Raw genomic sequence first — 27,812 nt, forward strand, 5'->3', positions numbered from 1 at the left:
AGGCTGTCGTCACCGCTCATTAATATTTATTAGGGTACATATGTTTTGAGGATATCCAATATCCAGCCAGGACTCTACCTCCAGTCTGTTTAAACTAAAATCACGTGGGACGCAACAGCATAATCATGTTTATATGAACGCTGTACAGAAATCTGTGCGATCGTCAGGACCTTGACTAGACTTGAATAGTGACGAAGTATATTGTAGTATGTAATAAGGTTCATGTCAGGAACTAGACTACTTATGACAAAGTATGTAAATGTGTGTACAAACAACATCACAATGAATCAACAATATTCAATAACATCTATTTATTGCACTTCTATTTAAAATGTATGATAAGAAATGTGTAAGCAAACCTTTATACAAATTGATACATCAAAACAATAAATATATACATGAAGGAAATTGTAATAATATAATTAAAACTTTAACATATAAAACCTTTAAACATTAACTTCACACTAGTACTATTGATATTTTTGAATATCATATATATATATTGTAAGTTATACATTACTAGGAAAACCATGACTGAACCGTAACACTGTGTAAGACTAAGTATTAGTATTACTTGTACCCTCCACATATTATGTATTAAGCACTATTTACTCCCAAGCATAGACAATATACCGTTACTGATATATATATATATATATATATATATATATATATATATATATATATATATATATATATATATATATATATATATATATATATATATATATATATATATATATTCTTCCTAGGTAATACCCAGATTATAGACATGAACACAACTGAAACCCGGAAACCAACAATTTCACAATCCCTCTGACACGACAACAATTGTTACCCAGTTCTGAAATTGAGTGTTGGATGTTTGGTGACTAGCGCCACCTTTACCCTTTTAAATGTTTACTTCCACTATAAAGTATCGTCTGCAGTATAATATGGGGTATCAGATAAAAGCAGAGAATGCTAACATGTCTATAGGACACAGTTTATCTTATGAAAAAGTAAAGATGCGAACAAACATTCCAATAGCTACAACAACTGCTTCTGTACGCCAATCATTTACGTCACTTGGTGACTATACATCTAACGATCCTATGTCTTTTCTTTTTAATTTTATAATGGCTAAAACTGACTTCATTAACTTGAAGTACTGTACCTAGCTATGCATAATTTAACGCAATACAAATATGTTCAAGTCTCGATTTAAACGTTTATAAAAAATACATACATTACTCCTTAAAGGTAATTTAATATTATCGTAACTTGGGGACTTTCTTTAAGGCCCAAATAGTAGGTATACTGTGAGTTACACGACGTTTTGTTCAAAAAATCGTAAACTTCATTGGTTCGTTTGTTACAGTAGTGTTTAATTTTGTGACAGAGATTCTTTGATTACTAATTTGTAGGATTTATAGTGTCAATATCGCTAGATCAAGTGCACATATACTAAAAATACGCCAAAGCTTACATCTGTCGCGTCACTTATCGCTACATTATGGAATATATCATCATTACGGGATGCTTAAAAACAAATATGTTTGATTTCCAGGATACTAATACCACAAGGTGACATAACACAGCCAAGCAATTTGTGTCATTATGCCTAACCAGGCTTCACTTTTAAAGTAATCTGGTATCTCTGATAAGGGAGCATGACAAGTTGTATCATATAGACCGAAAATAATCAATAAACACACGATTTAGATAGTTACATCATCTATTGGCAGTATATTGGATGTGTTTAACACACCTTATGTTATATGATAAACGTAAAAATTATTTTTCTTTAGGTTACGAGTGTTGTGCAGTCTTTGCTTTAGGTAAATTGTGCATAAGTGAATATCATTCATGGTTATGGACAATACAATTATGACTGATTGATTAAACTGACATATTATACTCGACATGAAGTGTAAAAACCGTTGACACACTAATACAATATTAATAATAACATTACGATTCACTTCATTAGAATTCTGGTCGAGTCTTTAAAATTCTGATAAATGAAATAAACATAAACGTGCTTCTGTACATTTATATAATCAAGTGTATTTGAAATCGTGCACTATGGTGGAACGTTTTGTTTGAATGCACATGGCAATTGCATATGTCTTTCGTCCAAGAGGGGAATATGGAAACTCATTTAAACCCCATTCATAGTAACCGTCTGTCAGTGCCTAATATATTCACATTCAATTTTCTTATTCATCTGATTCAGGGCAATATGATGACTCAAGAATCACATATATGCCTGCACTATTCAGAGTGTACCACATACTGCATGTTCATCTGTGTATGTGATAATCTTTTTTGGACTTTACACAGTATTCTGCAGTTAAATAGTCAATTTCAAAATACCGTGCAACTTATTAGTTTGATATAACCCCACAGAGACCAATAAAAAACTTGACATACTACACTCTAAGATAGCAAGATTGAAAAAGTACAGTTTCTTGCTACATTTTGTCGAAATAAAATGAACTACACATACCACCATACAGACATCAAATGAGCACCCCAAAGGACATTTTTCGGGCCCATAATTGGGTGTTTGATACTATGGAAAACATTCATTTAATGGTTTATTTCATTTAGACTAAATGTAGCAAAACATGTAATTGAAGTAAGTAGTTTATGTTTATTATATACATAATTGATGCCATCACAAACGCGTTCATAGAAAGTACCAATAGGGTAACCCAAAGGATCTATAAATGTACACTATTGGTGCTTAAAGGAGAGTCTTGTTTGTACTGAAACCTTGAGAGAAAAACAACGGTGTATGTACTGTGAAAATACTTGGCTTTCCTATGGTGTATAACATCTAGAAATGGTCACTTAACACAGTAAAATGACATAATACATATGGCAATATTATCTCAAATAAGAATGAAGTAAATCCGTATCTCTTTCTTGGAAAAACTGTCTACTTGCATAACACTTCTTTGTTATTTAATATACAAAAGTCACTGAAATGCAACCTGCTTCGATGAAGTGAGGATTCAATCGAGTCTTTCTGAGTGGAAATGTTTACTTTATGATACCCATTGTAACAAGAAGAATGCTTACTAGTGTCCACTGTCGAAATCAAACTCGACTTTCCAAGATGTCCTCGTCGACGTCGTCACTCTCTTTCTTCGTCAACATTTTCTTTCCGGGTCCGGTATAAGTGTACATATGATCCCCCCTACCTCCGCTTTCATAGTGGTCCCTCCTTTCATGGGTTGGATAACGATCCTTTCTCTCTACGGGTTGGTAGTGGCCTCTTTGATCTTGAGTAAGATAGCGATCTCTTCTGTCTAAGCTTTGATGTTGGTCCTTCCTATCCTTGCTACGATACTGGTCCTTCCTGTCTACACTATGATACTGGTCCTTCCTATCGTTGCTACGATACTGGTCCTTCCTGTCTACGCTATGATATTGTTCCTTCCTGTCCAGGCTATGACGTTGGTCCTTCCTATCGTTGCTATGATACTGGTCTTTCCTGTCTACGCTATGATAGTGTTGTTTCTTCTCTATTGTTTGATAATGGTCTCTTCTATCTTGTGTTTGGTAGTGATCTCGCCTATCTTGAGTTGAATGGTGGTCCCTCCTCTCACTCACGTGGCTATGATTCCTATCTTTGGTAGGTACATGGTTGCTTCCATGCGTTTGCACATTGTTGCTTCTCTGTGTCTGTACATGGTTGCTTCCATGCGTCTGTCCGTGAATGATGCATGGTGTATGCATCTGATTCAGTTTCTCTTTCACTTCCTCAACATCGTTCACTTTCTAAATGAAGGAAACAGGAAATGATTGGGAATTTATTACAACCAAGGAAAGGTAGAAGTTTTATATCTGTATGGCGTATTTGCATTTCACATATAGTAAAAAAAGAAATGGCGAGGTCTAAGTTTTATGTAAGACTAATTTCCAAAGCACTTATAGTTAATAGGTGATGACAACATACATACCAGATATGCAATATATGATAAATGTGACTATAAAACAATTGAATCACGTTGTATCCGATATCACATTTCTGACATGTATAATTCATTTCTTAAAAGCTACATCTGTTCTATCTTACTGTAAAAATCTGAGTCAGCATTTCCCATTATAAAACATATAGATTACAACATACCCAAACATAGCCATTGACTTTCACTATTCGTTCTGTTGTTCCCTCTGTACTCTCTACTGGAACATCTTCATGTTTCCCTTGCATTTCTTCCTGTGCAAACTTCAACATATCACGCCTTTGGTCATCTAGTCTTTCCAGTTCTTTCTGTATCTCAAACCATTCAAATCCGTGGCACAGTTTAACACGGATAGCTACGATGACCTAAACACATACCGATATCATGATTAATATAATGTCGAATCTGTAGCACACTTTGACCTAGAACACATACTAATATTACAATTTTTAGTATGTGAATTATTGAGTAATTATATATATAGTCATAATTGATATTTTCGAAACCAATACAGTGGCCATATGGATGAGGATTGGGTATTTATTTTAGATTTTTAAAACAATATATCATGGCTTCGAACTTGTAAAATCAATATAAAACAATATTGCCAAAGTTTGTATTTGTAACTCAATACATTGCAAAAACCTAAAACATATGTATAAAAGTTTATTATTGTACGTACAATAACACAGATTGTAAACATTTATTAATCTTTTTCCATTTATTGAGTTACAAACAAGGATTTCGCATATGTTGTCTCACATTGATATTTCAATTGGGATGTCATGGTAACATCTTTTATAAATTACAAATCCAACCTAAATACCCAATCCTCATCCATAGTTGTCCTTCAAAACAGATTGAACAGCTATTCACTTTGTCACTTGAATACTTAAGCGGTCAATCAAATATTTTATGATTACCGAGAACATGTTTTGCTGGACATTTGGTTGAATTGTTTCATCCTGCCCCACCCCATTCATTACAATATATACATCTACTACCGGAGTCCATTTAAATAATAATAATAATAATAATAATAATAATAATAATAATAATAATAATAATGTTGGTTTTTAGATAGCTCTTTCCCACTATGTGCAGCACAACGGCTCTTTACTTCCTCATTGACAACTCCCTGGGCGCATACAATCCATTGCGGCCTCTAAAAGCATAGGATTAAAGCATTCCCATTGCAACCTATATCCTACCAGGTCCCCGATTATACAGCTGAGGCCTTTAGCAACAGAAACAAATGGAAGCTACGGGCTCGAACCTGCAACCTGCTGCTGATTCAAAGCCGGCCACTCTAACCATTCACCCATCATGTACTAATTTGTAAAGCATCACACTATATATAGGAGAAGAGTCTTAATACAACTATTTCAACAAAAGCCGAAACCTACCTCTTCATTGGCTGCAAAACAAAGCAGAAATACTGAAGACGCCTGTAGGAGAAAAGAAACATTTTGAAAATAACGTACTACCTGTAATCTATATTATACATTCCTTCTACATTTTCTTTTGTACATTGATCGTATTTTTTGCAAATTATTGATTACAATCACAAATTCATACTCGAAAAGAGATATAGAAAATATTTCTGACAGTTACCATTATTTAATTGTTGGTTTTACTGTAAACATGAACATTTCGTATCTACGTAGGCTATTTATCAGAACAATAGAACCAAAAATAGAAGACCAAAAGTGTACAAGTTCAGGCTCAGAAACTCAACAGAAAGTATGGTTAACTGTTCGATTAAACTCTGTCCTTTAATATTTATAGTACTATTAGTCATATCAAAAGGATTGTATCGGAAGAGATGGATACACCTTATATTGTACATGCAAACCAAACAAAACTGAAAGGCGAAATAAGAATAGTGCTGTAGGTAAAAACATTCTACTAGCGACAACATGTCAAGAGTTCCAAACCCACCGTCTAGTTATACCATTGCTCTAAAAACTTATATTTGGCCTTTCTGACTTCGTCACTGATGACATACTTATCAGTATTGTTATTATATAGTTCTAATAAAAATGCGCTACACTTGCGTAACAGCGCTTTACGCAAATGCTAAAAACTTCGAAAGTGTCCAAAAGAGGAGAGAAAATAACAGCACAAACAGGGAAAAATCTGATTTCATTAAAAAGACGAAATATTGGAAAAGAATAATACTGGTAAAAAAAACCGACCAGTTGAAATAAATCACTTAGTATCTATGCAAGTATTAAGCTTACAAAAATAATAATTTCTAAGATTCTATATATATAAAATCATGCAATATTTACCACAAATCTACAAATATTAATATATCAAAAAATTGCAATCTCACCTCTACAAATATCATCAAAGAAAAGATGTAGCTAGTAAAACCAATACCGTCAGAGATTGACCAAATCGCTGATATCCAACTTAATGTAAAAAGGGGACACAGTACAAACACCGCCCGGATGTCACTCCTGTTTGTGAGAAAATAAAATCAGCTTGATCATGTGAAGGGTCTATGGCTTGATTAAGCGATTACTATGTATGTAAATGTATGTATTTTATTACTAAGAAATTGGGTTTGTGTAATTTATTTTACATTTTATTGAAATTGATATCTAATCTCCCCTTATTTCAGTAATTTGATGATTAGGTCACTATATTGTATTTCAAAATTTGTAATTTTCTTTATAAACGCACACGTATATTTCCTTTGGATCATCTTAATAAAGACGACTTTGATTATGAAAAAAAACTTGGAAATTTAAACACATGGAAAGGAAAGGTTTAAGCAAAATGTGTTCCTTGGGATGAGGGATTGGGTGCAGAAAACGAAAATTTGTGAATAATCAATTATGTCAAAATCAAAATTATCAATTTTTATGTATCATCAGTAATACTTCACATTCAATGATAATGCATGTGATATTTGATACATCGGGATTGAAGGTATCATAATACGGGGTACATCAACATTAAAGATATACATATAATCTTACCAGGTTATTTTGAACTCTTGTAGTTCTTTATGTCTTTTATATCCTGATAATATACGATATGTTAACACCAGGATTATGACAGTAACCTGCAAAGACATAAGATTACAAGTCAAATAAAAATGTGTCCTGACATTTATCAATAAAACATAAATTACTGATAATATACATTCAAACACCACGTCCGCCCCCCACAAACACACACACACAAATACACACACACACACACACACACACACACACACACACACACACACACACACACACACACATATATATATATATATATATATATATATATATATATATATAACTCGGTGAGTATCAATCTGCTAAGACAGTGCGCTATACCGCAGTGGCAGAGCGTAATAGTTTTTAATATATATATATATATATATATATATATATATATATATATATATATATATATATATATATATATATATATATATATTCACGAACACAGTATTCTCTCTCTCTCTCTCTCTCACTCTCTCTCTCTCTCTCTCTCTCGCTCTCCGCTCCACCTATCTTCATTCAAATGCATTGTGACATATAAGTGCTGTAAATGGACACATGTGTGACTTTCACATCAAAAGCTGTAATGTCTGAATATATTAATTAGAAGTAAAGGTGTTTAACTGTGTTAGTGAATACTTACGAATAGAAGGACCAAAGCTGGGACAATGGTTGTCAGAGACAGCCTTCCAGTCACCACCCAGCAGCTGTGAAAAATGTCAGTTTTGCAATTATTGTATTGGACATCGAGTCTGACATGTCAATGTCACAGGATTATTATCATGACCACTAATGAGTAACTCTTATATTTTCATTATAAGCAAGTTTGAAAAGAATAATTCACTCTCGCTGATTCTGTATTTCGAACATTCTGGTTTATCAAAGCCCCCCTCCTTTGACACAGACACATACACATTATTTGGTGAATGGACTGATAACCGCTGTACACTGTATGATGAAAATCTGACAATAACTTACCCTTCTGCATTGACATAGTCTTCATGACTGAATAAGGCACACACGACGCCAAATACAGCAGGGACAACCCATCCAGCGAAAACGTAGGCTATCCTGATAACAAAGTTAAAAATATGTTGTTTAGCTTTGGTGGTCTTTGAATACAAGAATGAAATGCTATACAATGAACTCTTTCAGCAACCTTAGTAAATAACATTATAGTATTCAAGATTTGGGCATGTTCATCGATTCTTACGGAAAGAATACCATGCGCTCTCTCTACAAATTAAGTTAAAATTGTTTAACTTTTATTGTGTAAAACGCAAATGAAAACTGGAACGTTAACCCTGTTAATAGAACATAATCAGGTTCATGCGGTAGATTTAAATTTAAGAAACGAGTAACAACAAATCGCGTGAAAAATGAAGATATTATTGAAATAATCCAAATTAACAAACTTTCCGATGATCACTTTGTTTTTAACATATCTTTCATCGTGCAAACAAAGTCTTTGTTTAATAGAAGGTGTGATTTGATTACCTTGCTTTCATACTTCTGTAAATGAATAGTTTTAGTCTAAGGAATAGTTGAATCGATTCTACCATCAACCAGGAACAACTTGTAAGTAGTAAAGTGTGCACAGCAGCTGCGATGTACCGACAAACATCCTATAAGTAAATAAACACTCATACATAAATGATTCAATGATTTAAAACTTATATTATAGAATATTCAAGAGATACGGTACCTTTAACACACAATACTTTACTATTATTTCAGTGTCTGTCTGTATTTGTTACGGTGTTATTAGGTTAACCACAATGGTAACCACTACCTTTTAAAGACATCAATGTCCAATTACTTTGAGAAACAACCATAAAACTCTCCCGATACTCAAATTTGAGGAGATCGGGGCTGAACTGTGATTGTTATTTTGACAGACTGTGATTTTTCAAAAGCTCACTAACTCTGCGGACAATTCCCGTTGGTTTCTTTTATAGTTCGGGCTTTATGTACTGACTCCGATGTAGATGGTATTGTTATAGATAACAAAGGACTAGAACTTATAGGAAGCAAGTCTGTAAATTAGTAAATGTTAATACCTGATTTAAAAAAGGTACGGGGCTTTTATGTATTTTTAATCAGTATCAGATTAACCCATTGAAAGTGTGTGTATTTTACCTAATGAAACTTGATCTTTACCGTTGTGGGGATAATATAAGAAAATTGTGTTTAGCCAAGTTCACACATCTGCAAAAATATTTGCTACTACGCCATCTAATGGCAGCAAGTGAACAAGATTAGAGGTTGTAGTAGAAAGCTTTCGTAAATGTTTTCGTATTTGCAGTTGATTGAAGTTGGTTAACACATATATTTGTCATTATCAGTTACTTTGGTGTAAAAACAAAACAATTTACTGCAGAGTTGTTATAATATGCAGCGTAAAAGACAACATACCGTCTTTTCCTTCAGTAGTGCTGCAACAAACATCAAGACAACCCAGGCAAATAGCGATGTAGATGTGTTCTTCAGGATGAAATAGTGGTCGCTTCGTAAACTGTGAATATATAAGTTTCATATTATTGAATCGTTTAATTATGAATATTTACATAAAAATACTCACACAGTCGATTGTCTGGATTAAAATGCCTTCTGCAATACGGCCAGTACATGTTTTAAGTCTTGACTTCTTTATTAAGAGGAACGCGTGTATCTGTCGTATTACATAAAAAATGCATAAATCAATAACCCCCACCAGTATTGGTGTAAGCATATGCAAATTTCATAGGATGGCAGAATTGAAACGTTGTCAAAAACTAGTAGACTCACCTAATATGTACTAGCATAATATGTGATGAAACATTGCCAAAAACTAATAGAACTCACCCCGAAAGTACAAGCATCATAAAGGTCAAGAAATGTAAAAAGACAGCCACTCCAAGTCCTATGAAGACAACCATTTCTCCAGCTTGTTGTACTAGGGTCTGTGTGGAAATCAGATCATATACAGTTGGCAATGTCATACTTCTGTAAAGGGTATCTAAGGCTAAGAAGTTAATCAATTATTCCGTACTAGGCCATTCCAAACTACAAACAGGAAATTGAGAATACAGCACCCTCGCTCAGATTGAGGTATCGTCACCTCATTGTACCGTCTCTTAAAAGTCTTGTCTCTTAGTATTCTGTAGAATACTTGTGTAAATCAGGGATATTTTTGTATTGTTCAGACATCGAGGAAAGCAGCAGTAATTGAGATTAACTGATACCCCCAAGGTACACAACGACAGGAAGTAGAGCGCCACCATGGCAAATTTTAGACAGGCCTATTATAGTCTCGTGAACAATTAGAGACTTACATAATAAATCTGTTGCAAAGGATTTTATTTTACAGTCTCAAGATGTGTAGATGATTAAAGTTTTTCAAGTACCATACCACTTATCAAGAGTCACATCTAGTTAAACATGACCCTCATTTTGGGATCTTTGTTGAAAACCATATTGCATCATGGGAATCAGTATCTAATAGGTTGAACAATGAATATCTATGATTCTTAAGCACCTATTACCTTCAGTGATTGTCATGCGGCAATGTGGCCAACAACAAACGAGTGAAAAAGTCAATTTGGAGTTCTTCTGAAAGTGGTACGTACCTGGAAATGAGGTGCTACCTCCATGATGACACCGAACTCAGTCATGTGATTACACTGACATATTGTATAATCTTTCTCATCGTCTGGTTCATATTCCCAGCAACCATCCTTACTCCAAATCCTAAATATAAAAATATAAATAAATATGTAAAGATGGAGGACAATGACGTCGTCTCAGAAATAAACAACACTCAACAATGTTGAAGGTACACTCAAATGTTTGGAAAAAAGGGTTTAATTATACATAATATGTTTCTTGAATATTAGGAGATGACGGACAGTGAGCCACCTGAATATTAATAATTTGATAATGTAAATTACTACGTACCCATCGTTTCGTCCGTACACCACAAAGCCACACTCAGGATTACTACCATGCTGTATGAACAAAACACATGATAAAAAAGAGATAGAATTGAATTTGCTACTACAATACATCAACTTTTCTGCAGCGCATTGGTAATTAGTAAACCGGCGGAAGACCAATGAATATGTTCCTCTAGTGTTGTAAAAATGTCGTATAATTGAGACGTCGTTAAACCATTGTGGCGATGTATTACGGTAGCAAGTCTCGTACGTCACGTCCGCCTAAGTTTAGTGTACAGGATCATTTTAAAAATAAAAACACTAAAATAATTAAACCACAATCTCATTGGCAAAAGTAGCATATAAGAATGAAATATAAATAATAGAAGCCAACATAAAACGATTGAATCAGCTACACAGTAGTTTAGCAGTATATACCTTTGCTATCTGCCTATCTTACATTTCATTACATCCGGGATATTTACTAGTTTAAGTAATTCATGAATTTATATGGGCTAAAAAAACTTGCACTGGTTAAAATTATCTTAGTCGAAGAAAAAAGAAAATAGCTATTACACATGTGTGACGTCACCCTTTTCACTAAACGAAAATTGTTTTAAGAAGAGTATAGATGGCATGGTTTTGATTTTACCTGTCTATGATCGAACTTAATAGATATAGGCTCCTTTAACGTTATTTGACTACGTAGATCCTTGGGAAGGATAGATACAGCAAACACTACAGAGTTTACTTTCTTCATAGACTTGGTGCTCTTGATACTGGTAGTCAATTGGCCTGTCCTTGGTTTGCTGGAATAGATGGAAGAATAGGATTTCATCTTGTGTCAAACATTTTGTATTCTATAAGGACGAAACTGAACAGAAAATCCCGAATTGTTGTATTCATGGCGAAAGTCTGGAATAATGAAATTGCGCACTTTAAATAGATTCATCAAAGTAGATGGTATGCCAGGCGTTAAATATGATGAAAATATTGGTATTAGAGATATATAATTGTTAATACTCTAAAGTGTCCTGCATATTTAATGGTAGGGTTTGATTTCAGTCATTCTTCCTCAACTTCTTCCCAATCATACATGTATTATGACACTTACTTGTTCCCTATGAACGTTGGTGGCAGTATTTCAGCCAAGTTGGAATACTCAGCGAGTGACACCATCAAATTAGAATCTGTGGTAGCAATTAAATACACTGCATAAGATTCGATATAAGTATAAATTTATATGCGCCGATTTTATTTATACTTTTGTAACCTTAATGCAATCATGTCTTCTCCTCTGTCTATGATGCAATAATCGTGATGTTACTGCCTTGATGAAATGACAGACAGACAGACAGCCAGACAGACAGACAGACAGACAGACAGACAGACAGACAGACAGACAGACAGACAGACAGACAGACAGACAGACAGACAGACAGACAGACAGACAGACAGACGAATGGATGGATGGATGGATGGATGGATAGATGGATGGATGGATGGATGGATGGATGGATGGATGGATAGACAACGACACACACACACATACATAACGGAGTCCAAAATACATTGACCATTTCCAAGGCATAATGACCCACCTTAAAAGTTAGGTTTTTGACAAATTTGTTCTCATTTTCACCAGAGATGGTTCATAAGAGTCTGATGTTGGCTGGAATTTCCAGCCACGAACTATCGCTGGTCCATAGGTCTCTGTGGTTGGCTGGAATTTCAAGCCACAAACCAGAGATGGTTCATAGGTCTCTGTGGTTGGCTGGAATTTCCAGCCACAGACCTTAAAAATCACCCATATTATGCACAAAGTGGTGAAGAAAAATAGCCTATTTCCACTTTTTTGTGCATATAATGACCATGAAATTGACCATTTGGAATGGTCAATGTATTTTGGACTCTGTTACATACATACATACATACATACATACATACATACATACATACATACATACATACATACACACACACACACATACATACATACATACATACATACATACATACATACATACATCCATACATACACACATACATACATACATACATACATACATACATACATACATACATACATACATCCATACATACACACATACATACATACATACATACATACATACATACATCCATACATACACACATACATACATACATACATACATACATACATACATACATACATACATACATCCATACATACACACATACATACATACATACATACATACATACATCCATACATACACACATACATACATACATACATACATACATACATACATACATACATACATACATACATACATACATACATACATACATACATACATACACACACACACACACACACACACACATACATACATACATACACACATACATACATACATACATACATACATACATACATACATACATATGACGATTGTTTACTACAAGTGTCTATCTCTCCAAGCAGACATTTCAATAGAAAACATTACTCACCATTACGTCCACGGGTTTCAATGGCAGGGAGACTGACGTAACTGTAATTGCTATCTACGTCACCAATACTGCGTGCAACTCTTGGTCTGTTTTCCAAGACTGGGTAGGTGATACCATTCTTGTCTACAGTCATTACCTCGAATTCTAATAATGAAGGATAGTATGTCCATAGATCACTAAATAAGTACCATTTTGCTTTTCAAGACTACAGCAATTGATATCTTTGACTTATGATTTCTGTCTGCATATCATGGGACTATTTTCAGTTTAATAGATAAAACTTGGACATTTTCGTCAGTTACTGGTGATGCACTTTACAAATAACTAATTTTCTTAACAAGATATCCAAATAATCTTGAATACATTATCGATATTTTACAACGCTTGGAAGACAATTCATAAATATTCAAATATCTATTAAATATTCAAATATTCAAAGTATCGCCCAATAAATTGGTAGATTAATATTCAGCCAACTAATCCACATGTTAACCAACATATAACCCTTTCAATCAATGAGTCAACAACTATTAGGTATATATTGTGATCAAGACAGTGAAACTACATCGATATTGCATTCTGCACTCAGTAACACAAGCAAGTGAAGATGTTTTTTGTTTTATATGAAATACTTACTGATATTATTTGTTTCCACTTGAATACCAGGTGAGGATGTATTCTGCAGGAAGTCAACGACGTTATCAGAGAATCGCTGCATATTCAGAACATGTGCTTCAGCGCCATCTACCGGTCCATTATACTGTCAAGTAACATGACATGAGGTAATCGATTATAACTAATTGCTAAACCAAAGGCTGTGGTATTATGACGCTAAACTGTGAGTATATCTACAAGATTGTGACTAAGGTTAGGGTTAGGGTTTCTGATGTACCATTCATGAGATCATGAGACAACACAGCCAACGAGTAACAAGTGTCGGCCCATCATAGGTGGAAACGGTGACATGGCCAGTGTGCCCCGTATACTTTATCTAAAATGAGACTGAAATAACTTCAATCAGACTTACCAGGTAAACGTTCGTCCACATACTAACTTGATTGTCGTCTAAGAAGTTAGCAGTGGCTGCGACCATATTCTGTTGAAAACGAGAAAACACACTTGTCAATGAATTTAACTTGGATCGATGATCGCGGACAATTAACTTTAGTTACTATTTTGAAAATATAGCACAATTGTTCAATTTCTTGTTCAATTTCGTTTGAAATAAACGCTATATATAACGACTATATACATAACTTTTAGAATTGGTACACAGCCAATTGGTATATAGATAATGTGTATATAGGTAATTAGTATATGGTTATTGGGTATGTAGCAATTGGTATTAACCTTGTGCCCCCCACCCCCATCCCAAACACTTGCAGCATTAATTCATACCCTACGTCATTCACATGTTGGTGAGTTGATATAGCAAACATATAACTGTCTCTTTACGAAAGATAATATGTGTATTTCTCCTGTGTCGAGAAGATATCCTAATAATGCAAGAAGGTCATTCTTTGCAAACCAATGGAGTCGTTAAGATACCATGTGTTTGCTACTACAGTTTACTTTACGAATAGGGCATAAGCTTAGTTTTGTTTTACGTTTTTGGCGCATCTTTTGCCTCAAATCTAAATGGTTCTCGCAGTATTCGAATTACCGAAGCATACTTAACCATCACTGGCAATTTGACTGAATTCAGCTTGCTTGGCAGTAAGATATAACATATAATCCGATGGGGTCATCTATATACGTACAATTTCGAGGAAATGTACAATTGTGTATGGTTGTGTCTACATAAGAGAAAATCGCAAATCCAAGCACAAAAATAAAAAAAAATTAAAACGCTGGTCCTGAGGCTTGTCATAAGATTACAAACCCAGCATCTACCAAAGTCGCTACACCCCATTGAGATACTAACGTTAACTATATTCTTCTTAGCATCAAAGTCTCCTGGCAGTTCTAGGGGATTTATCTTGAGGACTTCACGTAGCACCTCAGATGCAGCAAGGAGGTCTCCAGACACAGAGACAGCGCCAATGTTGGACAAATCATTCAGTAGTCCATTGGCTGCAGATGTGTCATTAACACGGCCGACCTGCAATGGATGAATGGAACTTTGATTATATTCTTAAATGGAAATATAGGTACTTCCTCATCATGGCGTTGTACATTTTGATAGACTTTATGAATCCAAGGTTTACAACGTAGTTGCGATGAATGAATGAATGGGGGAGGGAGAGAGAGAGAGAGAGAGAGAGAGAGAGAGAGAGAGAGAGAGAGAGAGAGAGAGAGAGAGAGAGAGAGAGAGAGAGAGAGAGAGAGAGAGAGAGAGAGAGATACTCACCTGTTGTAACACGTTCATAAGATTATCCGAAATGCAATCACTTGTATCTGGTGGCAACCAGTTACCAAAGATATCACAAGATCTCTTCATGTAACCTGTTGGTCAAATATGATGTAAAAATTTATGGTATCTATAAACTAATAAAATATAATCATGTCAATCGTTCACTTTTCACATAGTCATCAATTATATTAAAACCCAGGAGATACAAATACGCATTTCTATAGAATAAAAACGAACCTACCAACTGTTCCTGGTGCACATGGCACCCAATTTGTTGAACAGTTGGCATTGGTTTTAGGCCAGACATCCACGTCACGTGATTCGGCATCACATCGTAGTACAGCTGCGTCTAAAAGAATAAAAAGATGTATTAATAACCATTTAACCATGATATTTAACCATTATAATGGGTTTATTACTTATAAATACTACGACATATCACAACATTTCTGAACTTAAAAGAGAGTAGACAATTTACAATGCATAAACCAAATTCAGAATGTGTGAAGTCACATTCTTTAAACCACCAACCTAACTTATATTTGTAAGATGTTTTTATATAATTTTCTGGTATACCTCCATTGAATCGTCCAGGGGGATGTACACTCTGAATAAATTATTGACTTTGACATACCTGTGGTATCTTTACAATATTCTGACTGTTCAATAGGCAATGGTTCGCACTTCCCAGTTGTATTCACATATCCATCTGCGCATGTGCAGGTATAACCAGCTACGACATTCACACATTTTTCGTGACGAATGTTGGGACTACAATTGTCAAGAACGGCTAAACACTCATCGAAATCTGAGGGAAAATATACAGAGATCCTATATTTATAGTTATTTGTTTATTACAGCAGTATAATGGGCTTGTCTTATCAAATACAAATATTGTCAAATATTACTTTTATTATGTAGGACAATTCCTGGAGATTAAGATTTAGTCATTATGAATGCGTTTATGAAAAATGTAGAAACAAACGCTTTTCAGCTGCTTGAAAAAACGGTCGTGGTGTGTAGAGGAGTTTGGGGAAAATGTGATAAATTTACTGGACTAATACATATGCGACCTGATTTCTGCTACCATAAGTTTGGCATTTTTGTACTCACATATTGTACTCACATATGGCAGTCATAGCACATTCAAAGATCGTTACTAATGGTGCGCATTTTGATAATAATTAAAAATTAATCAATTGTATCAATATCAAAGACATTGTGATTATTGTTTAACTGAACACGTTTTCAGAAATGTATTTCACGAGTTGCAACTAACCGGCACATTGTGGGTATGAGTCGGACCATTCGCCGTCGACACACGTCAGTTCTGCACTTCCATTGATTTGAAAACCGTTGATACATTCATATTTGATGACCGTGCCGTTCATTATATCACCTTGTGGTGGATTCATGATTGATCCATTGATAGGAATGGCGGGTTGTTGACAAACAGCTGCAACAAATGGTAACATAGTAACAAATGTGATATTTGTACATTGAAGAAACTAGTGTGGTTGATACATTTGTACATGTACTTGCATTGGTCATAAACCCCCCTGGATGATCATGCATTTGCATATTGACAATTGTGTTTTAATATTTTCATGTAATTTATTTAATTCAGAAATCATATTTGCATTGATCAAATTATCTTGGTACATGGTACAAATTTACATATGCCTTTCCTAAGGACATGTTCCAGAGTCGTAATTTTTTTCGTATTCATCAAGTACATGATATTAATAATTGGGGGGGGGGGGGGTGCCCTTGGTCAAACTCCACATTGACACTTTTAAACTTGACGGCCATGTCATTGACTGCATAAATCTATGCTAATGCTCTTGTATCATTACACTTTTGAATAATACTTACGTTCACACTTTGGAACGGGTTGGGTCCACGCTCCATTGATACATAGAGTGAATTCAGCACCAATCAACTTGTATCCCTCTGTGCATCGAAAGTCTACCCTCCCTTTATGAGGTATAATCCTCCGTACAGAATTAGGCGTCAAACTTGACTCTTCACATGACGCTATGAATAAAGTACACAGAAGATGAGACGTCATCAACAATCCATCAATAATATTTGGCGGATTAAAGTGGATTACTTATATTGGTAGATTATGCATTGCGATCTAGGTAATCACATACAGCAGAACACTCATTTAGATGTGAGAGAAAAGAATTCTATAGAATATAACACATTAAAATACATTATCACCATTTTGCACCCTTTTACTTAAAAAATATGTATTACACCTACCACTAGGAACAGATAAATTATGTGTAAGAGACAATCCAACAAGGGTGTACGGTCACAACAAAATTAGACAATTAGAGTTATTTCATTAATTTGGAAACTGCTGCCTATATCTTCGTAATGGACTCTGAGATATAACTTGTTATACCGTTTACAGGAAGGACAATATCACTCTTTATGCAAATTTAAATAGACTTCGATCTACTTACCCAAACACCATGCTTCGCCAGATACCCAGCTATTGTTACTACACGTGTATTCACCACCATCTATCATCATATTGCCATCTGTACATTTTGTTCTCTTCAACGCAGAAGTCAGTGGGTTATCGACTTTTGGAATTAGCTTGTCAGTGACAGATTCCCTTACTGGTTCACATAGTAGGTTCAGATGTGGTATACCTGTTGTCACTAATACAAGTGTTGTCTTAACCTCGGGGATATCTTGTTTTGGAAGTTTGAAGACCAATATATGTGGATATCGGGAAGTAAGAAAAATGACAAAAGATTCAGTCAGCCATCACAGTTTGGCAATATGTTGTGATGAAGAAGTATTCAACACCCTTATAATCCTTGAACATGACAACTGTTTCATCTCTGATGGATAGCAAACATTGTACACCTATATCATAGTAATCTGTGTGAAACATGCACTAGCTGTGACTAGGGTATCACTAGCCGAGTAGACAACTAAAGATATTAAAATACCAATAATTACATAAGGCACATGTCGATAATCTATAAGTAGTATAGTAATAAGTCGTGATTAAATTCATTGAGGCATAAACTTTTTGGTACGCACCTATACTAGATGTACTGCTACACTGATATATTTACCCACAGGTGATTCGAACCCATGGACTTTCACCAATGTCTATAATTATATACTCGTTCTTTGGTACATGTTGGTCGACTGTCCAGTCATACATCAATCGCTATCTAGTACATGGCGGTCTATACATCCATTCTGTATCTGTCAGTCTATTGCCTAGTAGGTTATATGTTATATAGTTTCTCTATGTCATTTAGAACCTTCAGGTCTATATTCTACACATGCTAATTATTTTGTACATATTGATCTATATTCTAGACATATCTAGTGATTCAGTACCTGGTGGGCTGTAGTCGATACAAGTGTCACAGTCACATTGATCCGGTCCACTGCCACACACCAAATCAGCTGAACAGCATGGACTGTCTCCATTGGGGTTACATATTGCTGGGTTACCATCAGGAGCTAGGTCGTCTGGACCACACAGGAGGTCTTGTCTCCATTGATCACCTTGTTTGAGATGAGAAAGATCAGTTTTGATTTATTACAGGAGAAATGAAGTTGCATTGTAAAAAACATGTCAACATTTATCCACTTACGGGAGAATTGAAGATGCCTTTGCGTTTCACTCATTATATTTTGACAGACAGACAGACAGACAGACAGACAGACAGACAGACAGACAGACAGACAGACAGACAACTTCAAATGCTAAAGAAACATATATAGAGGTATCGGGATATATAGTGGGGATGTAGAAGCAGACAAGTCGCCATGTTGGTTCTGAGTTGCAAAGTAAACAATTGAGGCCAGTAAACTCGTCTAGTACATGTTTGATTATTTTCAGCAGAAGCCTGTTTAGATTGCACTTCAAAAGAATAGCAATGCTTGATCATTTTTAATGGTGATTTGGTATGTGTTGTGTTGATGTTCAATTGTGCCTATCTTTGTGTTTGAAACATCGTGTCCCAAGGGTGCAACAGCAATACGGTTAATGGGGATAAGATTGAGTAAGTTCATAACCCTTTTTCTAATGTAAAATCTAAGTACGAACAAAGCAGACAAGAATTATATGAACTACTATTTCAAACTATACTGACTGACACATTCATAATCTGTAATTCTTTGAAGAATTTTCACGAGAAGAAAGTATATATTACCGCAACTTTCGCAAAGACTGCACTTTTTTCTAAAGTTGACAGATATTCTAATATATAGATACTTACAATATTGGCATAGTGCACCATAACATCCATCACGGCAAGCACATGTTATTATACTAGCTGTCATATAACATGTAGCCTCGTTATGACAGTAGTTATAGGGACACGGGATTTCTTGAACTAAAAGAAACAGAATTTTACATAAATTAATATATGTTAACGATAAGGATGTCAAGCAATGTTTTTGATACAATCATAGAATATTACAGTTCAACTTTTCATCAATATTAGCTGGTGGCACACACAGCTTCGAGCAACGCCCTTGGTTGATTTCGACATCGTACGAATTAAGCAATTCCTCCCTAAAATAACACTAACTCTCGCCTGTTTGTCTAATCAATATCATAGGCAAGTTCGCTAGAAAACAATCATTCTCTTTATTTAGAGTAAATCGATGGTGTGTGAATTAAACTTTGCACTTTCAGTATCCAGCATAGAAGAAATATTACCATCTCTTGGACACTGCCGTATATATCCTGTACCTCCATACAGCTTGACATTCACACGACTAACTTGAACAGTGTCTACGTCATCCCAGATAATGAATGGACTTCTATCAGACTCGGACACCGCAAACAGAGTATCCGTTCTCTGTAGCCACAATGAAGTAAATCCTGTCTTTATCTCAATGTTCCCCAGCTTGGTAGGTGTCATCTCATTGTATCCCCTGTACAAACTTATCTGACTGTTTTCTACTTCTTTTGTAACTGTTACTGTGTATTGTCGGAGAAGCGTTTCATCGGATAATTCCAAACGAAATCCAACGATAGAATCGTCCACATGTAAATCGAAATATAAGGAATAGTGTCCGTCATTTGATGTTCTCCACTGTATGAAGTCCGCTGGGGTCTTTGTAACGTTGTTCCATATATAGTACCGTTTACAACCTAAGTATTTAAATGAACAGAATATTCAAAATTCATTACGTCAATACAAGAAGTAATTGTACAGTGTCAAAGGTCAGTAGCCATTAATTTACATAGGTCACATATGCATTGTCCCCAGAAAAATAAGATGTAACATTCTGGACTAACAGAGGCCTAGGTAAGCTTCTTTTTGTTTTAGATGAAGATATACCACTTAAATTGGAAACCTATATACTTACATTGGAATGCTGTTTCAAAGTATGGGGATACACTGGGGCATTCTGTGGATGCCTGTGAGTTTTCAGATAACGGTTCAAATACACAACCATTATTGTAGCAATCTTCGCGTAATTTTATCATATCATCTTGGATTAGGTAACAGTTATAGTTGTAATCCTCCTTCACCCCACTAGGACAGATAGAAGACGATGTCCTGCCATAGTTAGCATACAACATATCAACGTCCATTCCGTCTGGACAGCGTATATCTGCCCTTTCATTTGCACATGTGATTTCAGTATCTGTAAGACAATCCCAACATCAGTGTTATTTAAAATTTTGACGACTTCGTCCTCATTTCTGAAATATGTTAAATTCATTTTCACGCTAACTTTGAGCGACAAATATGGTAAATTGAGTTCATTTTTGCTGTATGTACGTTTGCTTAGTAACTGCCTGAGTAAAATAACCAACAAGTGACAGACATTGTTTTAATGTAGCATACAGAAAACGGTGAATTTCCATTAGGGGAAAAGAAGACTACATACACCAAATTGAATACAGTTAATAAGACACACAACGATAAAGTGGCAACTTGATATTCACACCTAAGCACAACTGCTGACATCAGAGCGGGGACAAATGGAAGCTGGTACAAGCAAGGAAGGTATATAAACAAATGAGTTGGATTAGTAACACTTGGCACAGCATGTTGGAAGTACAGAGACTTATTTATTCCATTTCATCAATTGGTAAGAACTGCTGTATGACCACTTTATATAATGGTTCACGTTCACAAACAAATTGCGAAATTCTCCTGGCATTCCATGCACACATAAAGGGAGAAACTGTTCTGATGAAATCATGAAATGTACAATAGAAGCCTCTTCTGTTCCAACATATTGTGCCAAGTGTCATCAACCCAATTCATTGTTTTACTTTCCTAGTTGTGGTTGTAACAACTTCCTTATGTCCTCGGTCTGGTGTCAGCAGTTGTAGTTATTACTTAGTTCCTATCTAAACGTTTGAAATGTAACGTTGTTGCAAAGTAGATACATTAAATAGATAAAAATTACATCACTTCTATGCGCTAAGCAGTCTTGCTGCTAGACCCTTTGGCTTTTCTGCTCACTGTCAAGGCGACCGAAGGTCGCTAGCGAGGGCGACAGCCCGAACGGCATTCGCCCTCGATTGTGTGTCACCTTCATAAACAGGGTATTGAGAAGAAAGCCTGAGGTCTAGCAGCTAAACTATGAGCTAAGGTGCTACATGATAACGCGTACATACCACATCAATATCAAGATATCAGAAATTGCATGTACAGAATCAATTTGTGGTGAATAATATTGCCAACATTTCCTACTTTTTATTTCCAATACCAATGTACGATTATAGATTTTATAGCTTAAAGAACTAATACATAGAACGCCTTGCAGAGTTTGGTTTTGATCGGTGAAAGGTCAAAAGTATTATATTTACATAAATACGCAACAAATTAGTGAGAATAGCTTACAGAGCCTGCAAATGTATCGATGTTCATGTAATTGACTCAGGCTACTCCAAAGGATATCTATAAATGCTTACTCTGTGTTTATATAGTACAGTTGTGCTGTGGTGCTAATAGCTATGGTAACACATAGCTTACTCACCCAGTGTGGTGAAAACTTGGAATTCACACAGCTGTAGATTTTCCACACGATCTGACGGTATGTTTAGTTGTATGTATCGACCATAGGATGCCGCTTCACACTTCATGAGTATTGTTAGCTGTGATTCAGTGTCAGTAATGTTTGCACATTGCATAGATTGAAGTCCAACCCGTACTTCCAATCCACTCAAGTCAACAACGTTACCTGGTAAAACAGGAATTTGGAAGAAGTTGTAAAAACACATTAGTTCTATGATTTCTTTGGCAATAAGATCAATACGAAGTGATTGAGCGTTGATATGTGAGTATATATCCCATAATTGCTACGTTCAATCAGAATTAACAATGGGGATAGTACCGGACAACGTGGGAAAGTAATAAGTTGTCTTACCTCCGTCCAGCACGGTTGAAAAGTATAACTTGACACCAAATATTTGAAAGTGGTTTTGTAGATCGACTTCCCACCATGTCACTGCGTCTCTGTCATCATTACCACTACTCCGTCGTGATATCCCTGACGGGTCTTTCACAACACATTCCATCCTACCATCGACAACCTCATCAGCTGCCGTCTTCAAATCGGTACTCGTCGTTCCAAATATAGTGGGTTTTTGATATGCGATGTTGACGATGCCTGAAATAGTTAAGAAATCCATTCAGTGTCAAGACAATCTTGGCAAAAGATGTCACGTGAAGTCATGCAATGACACCCCTGAATCCCAAATTAACGACATGCATAGTTATTTCCAAGAGGTACTTCCACCTTTAAAGGTAAAACATTGTTTTTGTAACATACCTTCGAATTCACATATGACGTTGTGTCTTTGCGAACAAGAATGGTCCAACCACATGATTCCCTGATCAGCTGTAGGTTTTCTATTTAACAAAACAAAAATTAGTGAACTTTAGAGGAACATATTTTATTGATGAAATGGGCGGTAAAGTTAACAGAAACGAATGCAAATAGGCAATGTTGTAATTTGTCGAGGTGTGTCCAATGAGAGTTTGTGACGGTGCTATGTAATATTATTAGGTGAATATATATAAATATACATATTGATGAACACCTTGTCAAGTACGTGTATATATACTGTATACAAAAATAAACTACACATTTTGTATCAAACGACACTTAATGAATATTAATTTGTAGTATGTATATGTATATGTATAATACATATACATATACATACTACAAATTAATATTCATTAAGTGTCGTTTGATACAAAATGTGTAGTTTATTTTTGCAACTTAATAAGTTATAATTAATACATGGATATATTAGTCTTTGAGACTGTATTAACAGAGGCCTGATCGAGACCTCTGGTCACATTACCAGGAGTGATAATTATAAGGACAGTAATAATATATTTAAAGTTTGGAATACTCACTCCATTCTAATACACCGATCATCGGTATTAGGACGACTTGGTTCTCCTCTCCCCCACTTAAACCAAGTCAGTCGTTCCCCATTCGACGTCTGATATTCATAACCAGTCTCACCGTTATCGGTAATTCTACCATTAATCCAAAAATCACTATCCTGAACGGCATGACTGGATATCAGTTGCCGCAATCGTGTATCTATGATGCTATCCATGACCTTAGCTAGTTGACCGCCTTTGGCTTCACACATATCCACTGCCTTGGTCCATTTCATAGAACGTGATAAATACAGTCCATATCTACTGACATCTGTCAGTAATCGGCTTTCTGTAAAATAAGATAAAACACATTAAATTTGAGGAACTCACTTCACAAATATGTTACATTTCAACAATGTGGGATTACAAATCTGCAGAATATTGCGTATGTTCTATATCGTTATTATAAATGTTTGGGTTTATTCTAGGCAATTGATCACTTTATAGTTAATAAATTTAGACATTTGAAAACTTATAAATTATAAACATACACTGGAAAATTCCTCTCGATATATTCAATGTAATATGCCATATTGCTCAATCTCTTTGTCTTGATTGTAGTGAATGTTAAGTAACATTCCATAAGTTTATCAACTGACAGTGCTATTCGCAATATATAATCATCCAACAACAATTTAACACTAAATGGTTTAAGTTAAGTTAAGGGAACACCATTGTGGCAAATAACACTGGCATCATTTCGTTGCCTATATACTATACACACAAAGACATGCACCGTGTTCAATTCGTCACACACTTGCCTATAGTATGAACACAACATATACTTCCATGTATCCATCATACGCTTGCCGATAACAGACACAAAAGAAACTATCTTCATATTAACATACGCCAATATTGACCTAAGACACCTTTGCCTATTCATCATCTGCCAACAAATGACAGCTAATTTGTCGCTTTACCTTAACCATTGAATAGTTAATGTCAATTGCTGTACACAATCGTAAACCTAACAATAACTTGATTATTACAGGGTATATTATTAAATATTCATATTGCTTTGTAATTTACTAGTAAAAACCTTACCTTTTGCCGATTTGAAATATTAATGTTTATAATTATGAGTTGTAAAGTGCAAACAATGTCATACAATGCAACGCAAGCAGGTATGTTGTGATAACATTCTAGTACTAATAGTTCAGAAATGCATAGACAAAATATAACTTAGATGAAGTGAAAACAAGCAACAAAAGAAACAAATGCATTATTTGGTTAGACATTTTTAATAAGGGACTTTAAAATAGCAGAAGTGACAACATAAAATGTTCCTGGACAACAGCAGATTCATATGAATAATATTGTGATGTTTTGGGATTCGTGTGGGGTGAGGGTAAAGACATTTGCATCAAAGTGTTTGCCAATTGACAATGATTTGCTTTTAAGTGTTTCCTACATTATGATACTCGTCTACACCCATCACATTTTAGTCGTTGAGCAAAGTCACTACTAACCATGAATGTTGTGGATATTTATTTTCCCATGCATATGATGTGTATCTACGTTTATAGGTAAACTGTATAAAATAAAGCCATCAATATATAAAGCTGAGGAAATGGTCTTTTGTACAATTTTCTGTGAGGGCATTGTTCTTCCTGCCTGTGTGTCCCAAGGGTGTATTACCTTTACTATATTACTACTAGTGCATGAAGCACCGCTGTGTCCTACACTGGAAATGATGGGCATTGCAGGTCCACACATCAATATTACTGTATAGATCTAGAAGCTGAAGAAATTGCTAAATGTATATGCTTAGTAAATTGAGTTACCACTTTAATCTCGCCGTGTTTTATCAGCTGTTAGACAAAATGCACAATGTAGACTTTGAGTGTGCACATGAATGTGTAGGACAAAAAAACGGTATGAACTAGTGATGAAATGCTTTTCTATTTGCCATGTATTGCTAATCCAATAAATTTTACCTTGCGACATCTTTTGACGACATTATGCTCGTTATTCCTGTACAAATGACGTGTTTTATGTACAAAAATGGTATATGCACCACCCATTGTGACGATTTCCTTGCTTTTAAATATTGACAGGTTATTCTCAAGTACTTTATTCCATGCATTTTTACCTTGAGTTTTAGTGTAATAATGGGCAATTTAAAATGGGCAGTTGGGAATCATCGTAACTGTTCTAACGTTTTCTTACAAGGCATCAAGTAAAACGATATTACTAAATTCACAAAAATTTCCACCACAGTCACCTGCCTTTGACCATGCGCAGTCTTGATCGCAACTTTTCCATTAAAAAGCAATCAGCTGAAAGGAAACTACCTCCGAAATAGAAACGAAAAAATATGAAACAAAAAAAGAAAAGGTAAGAAGTAAATAAGCAAAGGGACTGATATTCACACCATGCGATATGTTGATATGAATAATTTTGAATATTTTCAGGAATATTTTTCGCTATTGATGATTCGTTACCTGCTGTTATTTTCAATTGAAAGCCAATATCTGTGACACGCGAATTAGAACTAAACATCACGGAGACACTGTTTGACTGAACTTTGAACTCCATGTCTGTAACGTTTCCAGAAAATGGAACAAATTTGTCATCAGAACCAATTCCACTAATCACAACATAGTCTTCTGCTTCCGTTGTAAACGACAGGAAGCGGAAGTAAAGTTGAGCCTCGTCCGGAGCATAAATTTGCCAAAGACAGCGTTCGTTATTCAAATACTTGTCAGGAAAACTTGGTGACGTAATAATACGCGAGTTTCCAACATTAAGATTTACATTTGATTCACCACATCGATCTGAGAAACAAAGAGACGAATTTCGATCATAAATTGTCATTTTCCTTGCTCTTATTTATCAATGTGCCAGTCTAACCATCATATCAAAAATATGGCGGCCAATATTTCTGGCACATGTGCTTCTTCTTTTTTTATGGTCGAGTGATATGTTTGAGCACGGATAAATACAAGATGAAACTATTATGTATATAATATAAACAAGATGCAACATTCTAACCAAATTCTAATGTATAGCTAACTTTGTACCTCTGTTTCTCTTTATATTCACAACATACATAATGATGACTGTTCACATTTCAAAACGTGTTTATACGTTTCCAGACGTAAATCATCACCCGCATACCCATATAAAGGAGCGTTTATTGTGATTTTTTTCTGGAATTATTGTAATTACTGTATGTAACATGCAGATTAATCTTGACTGATTCTCAATATTGTCATGTTACAATATTGATAAGTTTCAGTAATTTATTTTTAAATAACATTAATAATTTTCCATAAATTAGCTATAACTTAACAAATATATATAGTTTACATTATACTAATACCTAGGTCAGAGTCATTAAGTAAGGCCTCATAAAAAATTGTGTGGTTCCGATTGCGCTCAATTTTAGAATAGGTGGGGTAGGTTGATTTTTTATTTTATTGTATTATCATTTTTTCTGTGTGAGTGTCTAGTTCAGTTTTCCATTGTTTTCCAAATGGTCTCTGTGTTGTTTATGTCTTCCTATCAGATGTACAGCCATTACAGATTGGAAGAATAGTTTTATTTTGTCTTTTTAAGTTGATGTCACTTTCTGCATCTACTATTTCTCGTGAGACAATTTTTGCGATTTTATTTTTCCCTCGAATGTGTAAAAATAAGTTTAGGGTCGGCAGTGAAAT

General features: G+C 35.0%; 1 protein-coding gene across 1 annotated transcript; it reads right to left on the minus strand.

The window, feature by feature from the left end:
- Positions 1-754: 754 nt before the first annotated feature.
- LOC144439962 (uncharacterized) lies at positions 755-27,274 on the minus strand. Its single transcript, XM_078129194.1, has 34 exons — positions 27,271-27,274; positions 26,595-26,927; positions 24,115-24,436; positions 23,519-23,598; positions 23,114-23,356; positions 22,724-22,927; positions 21,095-21,376; positions 20,439-20,876; positions 19,993-20,109; positions 19,106-19,276; positions 18,205-18,438; positions 17,606-17,767; positions 17,010-17,186; positions 16,365-16,538; positions 15,972-16,079; positions 15,728-15,822; positions 15,302-15,478; positions 14,405-14,473; positions 14,014-14,137; positions 13,378-13,521; positions 11,993-12,068; positions 11,531-11,687; positions 10,901-10,950; positions 10,573-10,693; positions 9,809-9,906; positions 9,380-9,479; positions 8,462-8,589; positions 7,943-8,035; positions 7,608-7,671; positions 6,950-7,035; positions 6,298-6,424; positions 5,366-5,407; positions 4,124-4,324; positions 755-3,771 (listed from the first exon to the last, which is right to left on the minus strand). The coding sequence occupies exons 1-34, from the start codon at positions 27,272-27,274 to the stop codon at positions 3,088-3,090; spliced, it is 5,685 nt and encodes a 1,894-aa protein (XP_077985320.1). The 3' UTR covers positions 755-3,087.
- Between the last annotated feature and the right edge of the window lie 538 nt (positions 27,275-27,812).

Source organism: Glandiceps talaboti, chromosome 9, assembly GCF_964340395.1.
Source record: "Glandiceps talaboti chromosome 9, keGlaTala1.1, whole genome shotgun sequence".
Lineage (NCBI taxonomy): Eukaryota > Metazoa > Hemichordata > Enteropneusta > Spengelidae > Glandiceps > Glandiceps talaboti.

Coding starts and splice junctions, on each gene's coding strand:
- LOC144439962 (XM_078129194.1), bottom strand. Junction 20,110..20,438: donor ACGGCAGTGTCCAAGAGATG/GTAATATTTCTT, acceptor TGTTTCTTTTAG/TTCAAGAAATCCCGTGTCCC. Junction 10,694..10,900: donor GTGTACGGACGAAACGATGG/GTACGTAGTAAT, acceptor TTTTATATTTAG/GATTTGGAGTAAGGATGGTT.